Source organism: Dipodomys ordii, unplaced genomic scaffold (genome assembly GCF_000151885.1).
Source record: "Dipodomys ordii isolate 6190 unplaced genomic scaffold, Dord_2.0 Scaffold47, whole genome shotgun sequence".
In the NCBI taxonomy this organism is placed as follows: Eukaryota; Metazoa; Chordata; class Mammalia; order Rodentia; family Heteromyidae; genus Dipodomys; species Dipodomys ordii.
In genome coordinates, this window is record NW_012267263.1 from 7876752 (window position 1) to 7891836 (window position 15085).

General features: G+C 37.8%; 1 protein-coding gene across 1 annotated transcript in view; it reads left to right on the forward strand.

The window, feature by feature from the left end:
• Slc9a2 (solute carrier family 9, subfamily A (NHE2, cation proton antiporter 2), member 2) overlaps positions 1–15085 on the forward strand; it is a 111046-nt gene that overhangs the window by 27604 nt on the left and 68357 nt on the right. The window contains exon 2 of the mRNA XM_013019740.1: positions 9754–10217. Within this exon, the coding sequence (XP_012875194.1) occupies positions 9754–10217 (464 nt within the window). The remainder of the gene's footprint in view (positions 1–9753; positions 10218–15085) is intronic.

Consider the following 15085-nt stretch of genomic DNA (forward strand, 5'->3'; position numbering starts at 1 on the left):
CATCCTGTAATGTTTTCAGAGTGTCTGCTTTGACTTCAAGGTCTTTGATCCATTTGGAGTTGATTCTGGTGCAGGGTGATATATAAGGATCTAGCTTTAGTTTTCTACATGTAGTTAACCAATTTTGCCAGCACCATGTACTAAAGAGGTTGTCTTTCTTCCATTCTATTGTTTTAGCTCCCTTATCGAAGATTAGATGGCTATAGGTCTGTAGATTCATTTCTGGGTTTTCAATTCTATTCCATTGGTCCTGCGGTCTGTTCTTATGCCAATACCAAGCTGTTTTGATTACTATGGCTTTATAGTAGAGTTTGAAGTTTGGTATTGATATTCCTCCAGCAGTGTTCTTTCCATTGAAGAGCATTTTTGCTATTCGGGGTCTTTTATTGTTCCATATGAATTTTTGGATTTCCATGGCAATTCTTATTTCCTCTTCAAAGAAATCTCTCTTTAAGTCTTTAGCCCACTTGTTAAAGGGATGGTTGTTTCTTTGGAGATTTGTTATTGGATTCATTATTTATTATTTGTTATAAGGTGATTAATATTTTGAGCTCTAAGTATATTTTAGATATGTGGCCCTTGTCTGTGTATTGCTAGTGTATGGCTTTCTATTGACCTTGCTAGCTATGTCCTTTGCCATACAGAAGCTCTGTAGTTTAATGCAATTTCTTTGAATTGTTCTGTTTCCGGGTCTTTATTAAGAAAGTTTGACTTGTGTCAAGGATCCCTAGTCTTTCCACTATTACTTCCTGTAGTATTTTCAGGGTATCTGATCTTACATTGAAGTCTCTGATCCATTTGGAGTTGTAGAATCTTATTTATTTTTTGTTAGCACTAGAGTTTGAATTCAGGGCCTTGTACTGAGCTTATACTGTGTTTTTTATTTAGCAGTGCTTTACCAGTTGAGCTACACCTCCACTTCCAGCTTTTTTCTTGTTCTTTGGAGATAAGAGCCTCATGAACTTTTCTGCCTAGCAGATTCCAGCCTCCTTAATATGAGGTTACAAGTGTGAGCCTTAAGCACTCATCTTGTGTGTGTGTGTGTGCGCGCGTGTGCGTGTGCTATGAATCAAAATGAGAAAGTTGATTCTATTCTTCACTGCTGAGAATTTTTTTTTTGGTTGGTCCTGGGGCTTGAACTCTGGGCCGTGGTGCTGTCCCTCAGCTCTTCAGCTCAAGGCGAGTGAGATCTCAGCCTCCTGAGTACCTAGGATTACAGGTGTGAGCGACCAGCACCTGGCTTGCTGAGAGTTTTTAATCATGAAAGGATGCTGAATTCTTTGAAATGTGTTTTCTATGTCAATTGATAGAACATATAATTTTACTTCTTTATTCTGTTGATATTATTTTCTGAATAATGATCCTGTCTTGCATCCCTGAAAGAAATTTCATCTGGTCATGGTTTATAAATCATTTTAAATATTTCTGATTCTTTTCTAACTTTGATAAGGATTTTGCCTGTATTCTTAAAGGATATTGATCTGTAATTCCTTTTTTGTGTGTATGTGCTGTCTGGTTTTGGAACCAGGATAATACCAGCTTCATGACATGAGATTATGTAGAATTGGTATTCTTTTGTAAGATTAATTAATGCAACTATCTGGGCCTGAATATTTCTCTTGGGGGAATTTTTATGTTGTAATTTCAATTTTTAAATTTTTTGTTATTATTGAGGTATTCTAGCCATCTCCTGTATTTTGGATGAGTTGTAGCAGTTTGCATTGTTTAGGAATTGATCCATTTCATCTAAGATGGTGTGTGTGTGTGTGTGTGTGTGTGTGTGTGTGTGTGTGTGTGTGTGTAAAGTTGACTACTCAACTCATAGCCTTTTGATGACAGCACCCATAGTGATGCCCCTGTTTAATTTTCAGTAATGGAGATTAATGTCTGCTTCTCTTTTCTCTTTCAGAGTTTGTATTCAGGTTCCTGATTATTGTAAGATGGTAAAATTCATCTTCTCTAGGTAGTCTTCACTGGTTCCATAGGGTGGTAAGACTCATTGGAGAATATCATGCTATATCCCTCTTTTTCCTTTTATAACATCACCCATGTGAAGGCTGGGGTGTTTCTTACATTGTACCAAAGGTCAACTTTAGATGCTCAACTCAGGATGTAGGAGTAGGCCATAGCTTCTTCTGTCGGGTTTAGCTAGAGTAGAGCAGCCTTTGTCTAAGACTTTCCTTTCTTAATATGCAGACTCTCCAAGTCTCTTATCCTGATAAAGCAAACCTCTGTTGGCGCTTTTATTGGCTGTGTCCATTGCCATCTGCAGCTTGCTGGCTTCTTCAGCTCTTCTTCTAATTTCTTCTGTGAAATTAGAAGGAAGAAAATATTCAAGGGACCCTACTCCTTTGTCTTTAAGTCTGGAGATCCCAGCAACTATTCCTTCTCTTCACCTCCCAGAATTGTCTTCTGTTTGCTTTGTGAATAATGTCTACAATGTGTAGGCTCTTTGTGTGTACTGAGTGAAAAAAATAAAGAAAATTCACTCCAACTTCTCAGAAATAGAAATCTGTTCTTTTTAATCTTTATTATTGTATTTTTATATTTTTGAATAGGTTTTAAGAAAGGTCAATTTTAGCATAACTTTCTTGTTATCACTCTTTATTTTTGTCACTAGTGATAATATATCATTTTGAAGTGAGGATTACCTGCTAGTTTTGTAAATTCTTTTTTGTTTGTTTGTTTGATTTATGTCAGAACTTCTTGGAATTTTCCACAGTTGTAGAACTGAAAAAGAAACTTGTATGCAGCTGTTGGTTTTGTCTCTTTATCTATCTGCTCCAATATTTCCTGATTGGTATATGGCTTCTTACCTTACATGACCTTCTTGTATGTCTCTACACCATCGTCTGGATTTATTGCTTCATCCTTGTGATTCATGATTTGTGTAATAAAAAAATACAATGATGTGTGTGACAGTGGTGTTGGGCAAATCTGAAATCATAGCCTTAGGAAGTGTCTTATAGAAATTGGCTGACATTTCTTCTGATTTACATCAGTTAATAATTGCTTAACCTTCACAGTATTGTCTGCAGAGTTTCTGATTCGCATTTACCATCTTGATTTTTCACATTTGAAGTGTTCTCTATTTTTACTGTTCTTCGTTGTCAGTAAATAAGCCTACTAGATGGCCATTCCTTTGAGGTCCAAAGTATGGATTAATCCTTGACCATTTGTGTCACAACCCTCATCCGGGTGGGTAACACAACTGTCACAAATCAGCATTCATTCACCTTTGTCTTGAACGCTCACCACCTTCATGATTGCCACCAACATCACTCTCCTAGATTACTAGGCTCCTGACTTTTCTGCCCCTTTCCTTTTTTCAATAGCGGGCATAAGAGTTTTTTGCTTTTAACTAACTTTAATTCCAATTAGAAATCTCAGATGGCTCCAGGCTCTTGGAACCTGACTGAAGTCTTTCCCATGGCCCTGGGCATTGAATGTTCTAGTATTTTTCTGTCTTTTGGACCTTATTTTCTCCCACATTCTCCTCCATTCTCCATACTCCAGCCAGATCACATTCTTGCTTAGGGTTCCCTACCCAAGTCCACTATCTTTTCTCCAATATTCTGGAAAGTTCTTTCACCTCTATTCAGGATTTTGTCCAGGTTTTATTCATCAAAAATACTTTTTCTGATCTCACATATAGTACTTCCTCATCCATTTCTGCTTTTCTTTTCATTGTCAGCACAACCAGCTACTCTATATTTATTGGCCAATTTATTTAACTTCTGTTTCCCACTGCTAGACTGCTACGCTCCAAGACAGAGTCTTTGTGTAAATCCTTGGTACCTAGTATGCAAAAGGGTTTCTATAAATAATAAAGTGAATAAAACAAAAATTACCAAACAGAGTCGACCAATTTTGTCACTTCTACTTTTCCACTATTACAAAAAATGCCAAATAATTATTCTCTGTACATAAAGCTTTTCTTGAATTTTCTGATCATATAAACAGATCACCTGCAAAAGATATGGTTCTTTCTGTTTATTTTTTTATATGTAGCTAATCCCTTACATTGTTAAATCATTACCTTCTATCTTTAACCCCTTCTTTGTGCTGAATTTTCCCAGCTATCATTTATACACGTCCTTTTTTAGAATATGGGATGTTCCTAATCTTTTAGTCTCATGCTTATGGACAATCTCATAAGTATTTCCACTGATGGTAAACCTACCTATCCATTTGGTTTTACTTTTCTGAAGAAGCCTTGATACCCTTGTTACACCACCTCTTCTCCACTGACTCCAGTCTTTCCACAAGTCATCCCAAGTGCTTCTGTCTGAAGTCACATAGCTGCAATCCAGTAATCTTAATTCTGGATATGAAAACATCTATACTCAACAATTTGAATGCCACTTACTCTCATGAAATCTTCCTGAGTTTCCTCATCAATGAGTTCCTATTCCTACTCTGGTAACTTACTATATCTCCTCTTCCATACCACTTCTCATTTTCTACCGTGTATCATGATTATAGTCTTATCTTCTATATTAGATATAAGTTCCCTCAAGTCAAGGAACATTAATAATTCAATTCTGAGTCCCTCAGATTCTTGTCCTCAGAAAATATTTAGTAATATATGATTAAGTATTTCAGGTTTCTAGCTGTCCAAAGTCCATATGGATGGACAAATAATTAGGTTTTCTTTTTTCTCCCTTTTTGTAAGTGGAGTTATTTATGAAAATACCACCTAAGTTCTTCTTTAGAATAACCCTAACAATATTTAATGTTTCAGTTGTATTTTAGTGTTTGCTTATTTTATTTTTTTAAGTTGCTTGCAAACCTATTAAGAGGTACAGTTTTTAAAGGGTATATGTTTATGGATGTATTACTTTGGCAGGATGATGGTTAAATGAATGTTTCAATGCTAGACTATGTCTAAGTGTTATGACAAATCTATACTCACATGTTAATACATTTTTAATGTAGATCTGCTAATTCCACTTATTTGCTGAACTGTTTTGAGTATTATACATTCATTCACTTATTTTCAATATTTTTATTTATTTTTATATTTATTTATTTATTTATTTTTGCGTCTAGTCGTGGGGCCTGAACTCTGGGCCTGGGCGCTGTTCCTCAGCTGTTCAGGTCAAGGCTAGTGCTCTACCACTTGAGCCACAGCACCACTTCTGGCTTTTTTCTTTTTGCTTATGTGGTGCTGAGGAATCAAACCCAGGGCCTCAGGCATGCAAGGCAAGCGCTCCACCACTGAGCCACCTTCCCAGCCCCTTTTTTCAATATTTTTTATTCAAAGTGCTTCTACCTTCAGAAATATGTGCCTGAGTTACCATATATTGATAGCAACTTGTTGGCAAATCTGCTTAAAGTTTGTTTCTTACTGTTTTCTCCATGTCTGTCTGTCTATTTATGCATTTACATTCTGTTTTTAAGACACATATTTTGTTGCCATATCATGTGAGATGCATAAAATTAATCAATTGCTTATTGTTTATTCCTTTTTACTATTTAACACCCAGTTTAATATATCCCATAAGCATTATACATATAATTCTGTTAGACCATACTGGAGACAACTTTGAGGATGAGTAGCCCAGAGACAGTTCTGGGTCAGCTAGCCAAGGTCACGCACATGTGTATAGGGTACCCATGGGTACTTGTCCTCTATGTAACCTGAGCTTGGCAAATATTTGTTGATCTAATAGATATTTATTCAACAAGGCCTTTAAAAGTATAGAACAAGACAATAAATAAAACAATATGAACATTTATTAGAACCTTTGTATTTACCATCACACAAAGCTAGTAGAGTACATTTTCTCTTAACAGTTTTATCTCTAGCAGCCCTTCCCACCCCTCCCCCCCAGCCCCAGCTAGTTTCTCTTCGCCTTTGTGCTAAGGACAATTGTGGCTTGTTTAGTTTGAGTTTCCATTGTTGTTGTTTTTAAAACTGATATGTTTAATGTTTTTTGTTATTGATGATTTTTTTTCTGCTTCTGATTTTTACATTGTTGCTTTTTTGTGAATCCTGCTATCTGAAAGCTTCCTGTGTTATTTCTCTCCTGCACTCTGTTCAGAATTTGACAAATAGGTTGTTGTACATATAATATAAAAATATGGTGAGCTAATCTCACTGAAATCATTTATATGTAGATCTGTGTATTTTCAGCTCAGTTAATTTCAACACTTGTGTGCAGAGAATAATTATAGATTCATTTTAAAAGAAGCTATCTTTATATTTTATGTCAAAGACCTTTGATCCTGGTACCCTGGTTACTGAATTTCTATTGCAGTTCAAATAAAGTAATAAATATTACACCTATCTCCTCATATACACTTTTGTGTTGGTAATAAAAGTTGAATGACACGATCCAATATCTCAAGCACTATAAACAAAAGTTGACAATAGATCAAATAATAGAAAATATAGGAGTAGATAGACTATATACATATATAGGTTGATTTCAAAATATGGCCTGCTGCTTGGTTTGGTAGGGCCTGAAGATAATTTTTATATTTTTAATGGTTAAAATAAAATGTCAAGAAGAATTTTTGTGTGTAATGAACTTGTAAAGGATTCCAGGTCCAATGTACAAAAATAAATTGTATTGAAACACAGCTATACCTCTTCCTTTCATTATGATCTCTTGGTGACCTGACTTCAAACCATGATCCTTAGTTCTCAGTAGTTAGGATGACAGGTGTCATCCACTGGTACCCAGCTACACATTCCTTGAGAGTAATGAAAGTATATCATTCTGGAAAAGCAAATCATGACACAAGTTGATTTCCCTTTTGCAAAATACTTGGTGTGGTGGAGGAAGGTTTTTGTTGCTCCTGATTTTACTACCAGGTTTTCCTTCTCGCTTCCTCCACTCCCCTTTGGCCATCTGTCCCAGTGACCTTTCTTTCTACTTGCACTCTGCATTTTACTTGTCTCTGCATTCTATTTGTTCCTCTATGACTGTTTCCCACTGGCTGGGGTTCCTGGTCAGGATCAAGCAGGTTGTGGGAATGTGGCAAGCATTAGCCTCAGTGATACATGGAAGCAGTCTCTTTCTGGTCCTATCTTTCTTCTCCCAACTTACTTTCCCCTCCTCAACTCGAAGGAATAAAAAAAGTCCTTTCTATACAATGAGAGGAGCAACAGCCCATGTGACAGACATCAGTGAAAGTCTTGGGTCTCTAAGGCTCAGTTGATGAAAAGGCAAGAAGAGAAAGTGAGGGTCTCTTAAATAAAGGCCTTACTCATTTACTGCTTTGTCTCAATGGATCCTTTTCATTCTATGTATTTCTTTTTTTTCCCTATGGGGCTTGAACTCTGGGCTTGGGCACTGCCCCTGAGCTCTTCTGCTCAAGACGAGCGCTCTACCACAGAGCCACTTCTGGTTTTCCGGTGGTTAATTAGTTTTCTGACTTTTCTACCGGGGCTGGCTTTGAACTGTGATCCTCAGATCTCAGTCTCCTGAGTAGCTAGGATTACAGGCATGAGCCACCGGCGCCCGGCTTCATTCTGAGTATTTACTTCAAGGATTTTTACATGTGTTTGTATGTTTGTGTATGGGGACTTGTGTATGGGGACTGGACACATGGCTTAGCTTTTGTGCACAAGGGTGGGCCCTACCATTTGAGCCACACCTTTAGTAGAGCAAAGAGTCTCCTGAACTTTCCTGCTCAAGCTGGCTTTGAACAATGATCCTCCTTAGATCTCAGCCTCCTGTATAACTAGGATTACTAGCTATAAGCCACCATCACCTGGCACATTCAAGGATTTTTATCTTCTTTTTCCTATGAAGTGGGGAAGGTATCTGAAGTTTGAGGACATTGGTGATGGTTTTCAGCCACTCTGGCAAGCATTGTGAAGTAAATGACCCTCTTATCATTATAGCTCTACTTGGACAAGCACCTGTCCCTACTTCAGATGACTAAGTGGGGCTTAGTAATGCTAAAACCTCACAGATTCGGCAGAGAGAGCAGCAGAGTTGGGTGGCAAGCTTAAGCTCTAGTCAGATGGCAGCCTTGGAAGAACCATGGCAGGAAACCTTCATGCTGGGGCCCCGATTCAGAGGGAGGTGATTGTTCTTGAATCCTGGGAGAATGGGAGGCTGCTGTTGGCAAGTTCTTATCATACAGGAAATGTTAGCTGTAAAAGGAGGCAGCATGTGGGCAGATTACAAAGATTTGACTTTCAGAGAACTTTTTATTTCTGTATTGGACAGTGAGGCTCGCTGGGGGTCATGGGTAAAGAACAGCTGGACCATTGGATACATTAATCCCCCACCAATTTCTGCAGCCTGCTGTAGTATGAATAATAGAATAATAAAAGCAATGGAGGGGTTGTTTAAATACTTTACATACAGATGTTTACTGTTTAGAAATTAGTTTTCTAAATCTCTTCAAATTATAATGATCACATTGCCTCTACTCATAAAATACTTCATGCTGTGGCTTTAGTTCTGTTTGCAATTAGGGTGTGCTTACTAAAACTTTTGCAATTTTAAATTTCTAAGGACCTATTTTACCATTTTGATATGATCATCCTATAGTTCAGAGACACTTCTGCCTAAGGGCTTTGTGCTGCTGTAACAGTGTCTTCCAGATGGTGTAAAGAAAAGTGTTTGTTTTCTCAGTTCTGGAAGCTACAAGACCAATTTCAAGGTACATGGCTTTTTTCGGTGTCCTCACATAGCAGAAGGGCAAACAAGGGCAAGCAGACACTGCAGGAAGCTTCATTTAAAGTGGTTTAAGGCCTCTCATGAGGAAGGAACCACCTCTAAAGTCCCCATCTCTTCCTACTAGCACACTGGGATTCTGGTGGGACTCATTCCAAACATACCAGCATCCTCACATTCTGTCTTAATTCTAAAATGTACTAAATGTCTCATGATGACTTGTTGATTTGCAAATATGAATTCTCGTCAAGCCTTGTCAAGTTACCTCTGTGGGTTACATCACTTTCCATGAACTGGCCCAGCCTACATGGCTCTACTCTTTTCCAGCTGTAGGCTGCCTCTTCTGTGTTCTCTTATGTATTCAAAGGCCATATTGGCCTCCACTATGAATTGGAAGAGATACTTCCTTCTCTTTCATACATTATGAGAAGGGTCATTCTTCTCTGCAAATGTAATGCCTCTTCCACTGAGTCTTCTCTGCATTCTCATAGCTCTTATTTGGGGCTTGATCCCACTTTGCTTTGTATTGGAATAAGTGGCAAATGAATCCATTCTTCTACTCAACTGGGAACTTTGAGATTCGAGGTCGTGCATTTTTATAACCGAATGAAGTAGTTGCTTAGTTCATTTTGATGAATTTATTTATTTGTCTCTGAAGGTATACACATCTTAAAACGTGAACATATTCAGTATTCCATCTGAAGGAATTTGAAGTGAAAAATAAGCGACTGGTTTTTATTGACATAAGAACTAACAGTGGTAAGCCCAAAGTTGACTTGGGCCTTGAAGATCTTGGGAGGACTGTAGAGATTTGGGTGCCACTGAAATTTTAGGTTGTGAAAATAACTGCTGTGCTTACTTGTTAGAGCCTTTCTGAGGAGGAAATTCTGATTTAAAGTTTAAATTGTGTCTAAGTACATATGTGTTATGTACACCTAAATAAACGTGAATGGTTTGTGCGTATTAATTTATGTTTTACTTTAGAATGCCAGTCTATAGCCAGTCTGTAGCCAATTATACTGACCTTGGAGATGTAAAATTAGACACATTGATTCCATGTTCTCCAGGACTCTCCCATAACCCGTATTTTTATGTCTTTAATTTTTTACAGGCTTTCATCTCTACCACAAGTTGCCCACAATCGTGCCTGAGAGCTGCCTTCTTATAATGGTTGGACTCCTACTGGGTGGGATTATTTTTGGTGTTGATGAAAAATCTCCCCCGGCAATGAAGACTGATGTGTTTTTCTTATACCTTCTGCCACCCATCGTGCTTGATGCTGGCTATTTCATGCCCACTCGCCCCTTCTTTGAGAACATTGGCACTATTTTCTGGTATGCGGTGGTAGGGACCCTTTGGAATTCCATTGGCATTGGGGTGTCTTTGTTTGGCATCTGCCAGATTGAAGCGTTTGGCCTCAGTGACATCACTCTGCTCCAGAACCTACTTTTTGGCAGCTTGATCTCAGCCGTGGATCCCGTGGCTGTCCTTGCTGTCTTTGAGAACATCCATGTCAACGAACAGCTCTATATCCTGGTCTTTGGCGAGTCTCTGCTGAATGATGCAGTCACAGTGGTGAGTGATATGTTCAGGGTACATCATTGCAGTGTGTTGAGGCCTGCATAATCCTGCATTTTAGAAGACTCCCCTCAAGGATGTAGAGCAAATAACCCACCAAACTCATTTGGTTTGATATTGCATTCACACCAGGCTTCTCATGCCAAGGGTACTTTTCTCAGACAGCAAGAAAGGAAAAGTTTCGGTAGTGAACACCAGCTGTTTTTTCTTTAATTCAAACCAGCTCTGCTGTTTATCTACCTGAAGATCACCTGAGATCCCATAGGTTGAAGGCTAGTATTCACCCCACTCCACTTCTGATGCCAGATCTAAGATGATGCAGGTGGGTTTACCTGTGTTTCTGACCCACAGACTATATATTGGGGTTCCCATTGTCTCCTGTTTGCTGAACAGCTCTTAAGAACTCAGAGGTCCATTTATTTTGATCTGCTGGCTTAATAAGAGGGATATTGCAAAGGATCAGATGCATAGGTGAACCAGAAAAGGCATGTGGGATGAGGCATGGTACTTTTCTGTGTTTCCAGTAACATTATCCTCAAGCACTCCACATGCTTGGCTATCCAGATGCTCTATGAGCCCTGTTCTTTGTTGCGTGTGGTTCTTATGGAGGCTTCATTACATAGGCATGATTCACTATCTTATTGACCATGGTCAATCAATTTAACCTGCAACCTGTCTCCCTCTCTGGAGGTGAAGGGTGAAGCAGAAAATTCCAACCCTTGGATCCTGCCATGTCCTGTCCTGAAACCACACCAGAGTTGCTAGCCACCAGCCAATTGCAATCACGTAGATAGGTACTCATTACTCTAGAGAGTCCAGAGATTTTTAAGGTATTTTTAGGAGAGAGAGATCAAATATATATTTCACAATATCACAGGCCTTCACTTGGATTAGTGATTTGTTTTCATATTTGATTTTCTTGATACATAGTTGGTTCCTTACTTTATTCCTTTATTATACACCATATGCCTCATTTGCTTTTTTAAAAAGTTTTAATTTTATTATCAAGGTAATGTACATCGGGGTTACAGTTACATAGGTAAGGTAGTGAGTACATTTCTTGTTGAACTTGTTACCCCCTCCCTTATTTTTCTCCCACTTTCCCTCCCCCAACCCCCTCCCAACTTGTACAGATTATTTCCAACATATTGTCTTCTGAGTACCACTGCCCTAGACCCCACCAAAAGTGTTGGTGATTCTTTCATACAAACCCTGGTTGTGCCAGAGAATCATAAACATGATTTTTGACTTTGGATATCTCTGATGATTTAACATTTTGATATTTCAAAAGTGATGATCTTTGATCATAACTAAAAAGCCTTCAGATCCCAAAAGTTTTTGTGGGAAATACTATGCCATCAATATACGATATGTATAATGTATGTGCAAAATGATAGTATCTGCTAATTGCTTTCTGTTTAGTGATGATTTGCTTATTATGATAATGATTTTAGAAAAATATTTCATAGCATGTTCACTTCCTGTTCTTTCTCAACCAGCATGCTTTTTGATCCTCATCATTTTCTCATGAGTAGATATTTATTCAGAAAACACAAATTATGTTTAATTCTCTTTTAATTGCCACATCATTAGACTCAGAGGCATTATGATCATGATGTTTGAAGAATTTATCTCCATCTTACTTTCCAAACACAGGCAAGGGGATTGAGGAAGGGCAAGGAAGCCTAGGATTATCTCCTCTCCTCAGACCTGCAGAGAGCTCTTTCTCTCTCTCTGCTAGGAGAGACACTGAAGCGATTCTGGATTGATAAACCAGTTAGTTAGTACTGGTGATGGTGCAGGAAAGGAGACAGAAATATGAACTTCTTGTGAGTGTTTTCTTATGCTGAGCTCTGTATAAAGTATGTAGAAAGTATTCTTTCTCATTTGCTAACAAAATGAGTCAGGGAAACTAGTTAAGTATTCTGAAATCTCTTAGCTACAGTCTATTAAAAAGCAGATCTCTGAACTAAATAATAGAATATTATTTATTTATTATTATTTATTAACAATAAATAGAATGTCATCTCTATGGATGTCTATTAACCCCATGTGGACATTACATAGAAAATAATTCATTGCTAGTTTATTGACCACAATTTTTAAATGGCTACTAAGACACACACTTAAGGAAAGCAGACTTAACTCACTCAAAGTAACCAAATCCACTTCACATATTTGATTATTAACGGTGATTAGTCATTAACTTTCAACATTAAAATTTAACTGGAAACACACAATAGTAAAGACCTTGTAAAAGTTATTCTCTTTTCCCCAGGCATCAAGTTTTTCATTGTGACTTAGATTTGATATGTACATTTTCCCCTTGTTGAAGGAGATTGTGGCCATTTGAATATACAGTTCTTAGAACGAGTCTATTTAGTGTAAAGAGGACTTTACAGGAAAATAATTCCTTGTGGCTTTCCTTGTAAGGGCAGCTCAGCAAAGTCAGGTTAGTTTCAGAATGACAGACTGTTTATACTCCCTTCTTGTCTCTTAGGAGCTCATTCAGACACCCCAATAGCCCATTCTTTGAATGTGTACAGAATCAGATTTTAAGAAAGGATCCAACTACATCACTGTTTGGAGTGTATCAAAGCAGTAGGGCTTCCAGAGGCATGTCTTGTGCTTCCTCTCAATAGACACAAAGCCATATACTATCCACAAAGAGGGAGTACCCTAGGCCAGACTATGAGCTTGACATTGCAAGGACAGAGAGAACACATGGATGGTGTTCCAGGCAGAGGGTTTTTTTCCCCTCCATGGGCAGAGCCTATAAGTCAAAACAACTTTCATGGTATCATAGGAGAGGCATATCTTGGTTTTAAAGTTCCCTCAAAGGCCAGACTTGCAGAATATCAGGATGTTTAGAGTTTTGCCTCTCCAATGCCAAAGAATATACTGTCACCAAAGTGGCTGAATTGAATGCATGTTAGGAATAATTAGAACTATGGTATATATAATGCTTACTTTGCTTTCTAGTCAGATAACCTCAAAGAATAAAGGTAGAGATGTTGGATAAGAGATTCTTGGATTTGTTCATCGTCTTTTCCCTAGAAGCGATTCAAGAACTTCATAGCCATAGGAAAAGGAATTAAAATACTTATGTATTCAACAATAATGATGTCATACTTCAAGTTGTGGGTAGAAAGATATAGGTAAACCAGAACAAATTAATGCTAGAAATGTACTCTTAGAGCAATTAACTTCTTCCAGATGATGCTCAACCCAGTTTTGGTGTAGAAAACTTAATGATTCTACACAAGAGAAACTTTTAACCTATGAATTGTAGCTCTAATCCTTCACGCCCCTGTCCAATCTATAGTAGATTAGAATTAATCTACCACTCAATTGTTGACAAACAGTTGGAAACAATAAATCTCTGTGGGTTTTTGTTGTTGTCAGTTTTGTATGTTTGGGTGCCAGTCCTGGGGATTGAACTCAGGACCTGGTCCCTGTCCCTGAGATTTTTTTGCTCAAGGCTACCACTTTTACTGTACCATCTGAACCATGGCTCCAATTCTGGCTTTAGGGGGTTAATTAGAGATATGCATCTCATGGATTGTCCTGTGTGGGTTGGCTTTGAACTGCAATCCTCAGATATATCTCCTGAATAACTAGGATTACAGGTATGAGGCACTGACATCTAAGAAAGCTATAATTTTTAAAAATAAAATTGTTGTATTGTTCCTTAGAAATAAATATTTTATAAAAGCTTTTCAACCTCCAAAGATTGTTCAGATTCTTTGTTATCTGAGAAGTCTTGTTGTTTCCACAGTAGCACATTACCAAATACAATGTTCACAGGGTAATTTCCAGTTTCATTCTTAGAATCTATTAATGCAGCCATTCTAATAAAGCTTCCAAGAAGACTTAAGGAGCTTCCTCCTCTGTTTCCTAGTCATCTCTCTGTTACTAGGCTTGGTTAAAGAGGGCCGGCTCTGCAGTCAGAAGCTAGTGATGTATCCCACCCAGAAGACAGACACTGTAGATTATGGATGGAGTGGAATTTCACTATAGGAAGGTAGAGGGCAAGCAGTGAATCCTTCAGAGAGACCTAAGTCAGACTTTGCAACTTGCAGAAGACACCTAAAATTACTTATTGAAAAATGTTTGTCCTTTATGTTCACATGAAAAGATGACCTAGAGATTTTACTCACTCGGAATAGAGCTGTTTTCATTAACAACTGCATTTCACAGTGTATGTGTATGATTCACATTATTTCAATGAATTATAGATTTTAAATCAAAATTCAAAATATGAAATTCCTAGTTTATGGTACATATGAAAGAAATATATGATGCATTAATATGTGCTACCTATTATACTTATACATATATTAGAAATAATCATAGTGAATAAGCCTCTGAGCCTGTGACAGGTATAGGAGCACTCAGTTTTCAAATTAGCCTATTATGTAAGTTAGCAAATAGGCACCACTGTAATTTTAATCTCCTAAAAATGCAAATGTCAAACTGAGGCCCCTTTTTATTTTTTTATTGTAAAGATGATATACAGAGGGGTTACAGTTACATAATTAAGGTAATGAGTACATTTCTTTTTGAGCAGTGCTACCCCTCCCTCATTTTCTCCCAGTTCCCCACTTTCCCCCGACACCTCTCCCCACCAAGTAAAGTTTATTTCCAATATAGTGTCTAGTGAATATCACTGTTGCACTGGTTCACCATTTGTTCCACCTTTTTCTTTGATTCTTCCTCCCTTTCCCAAATAAGATAAACTTATATACAAGAAAAGGGTGCAGAGATCAAAACAGTGACAACAGGGAATATAGTACACTAAAAAAGCCTTTGTGGGCTGGGAAGGTGGCTCAGTGGTAGAGTGTTTGCTTCCCACGCATGAGACT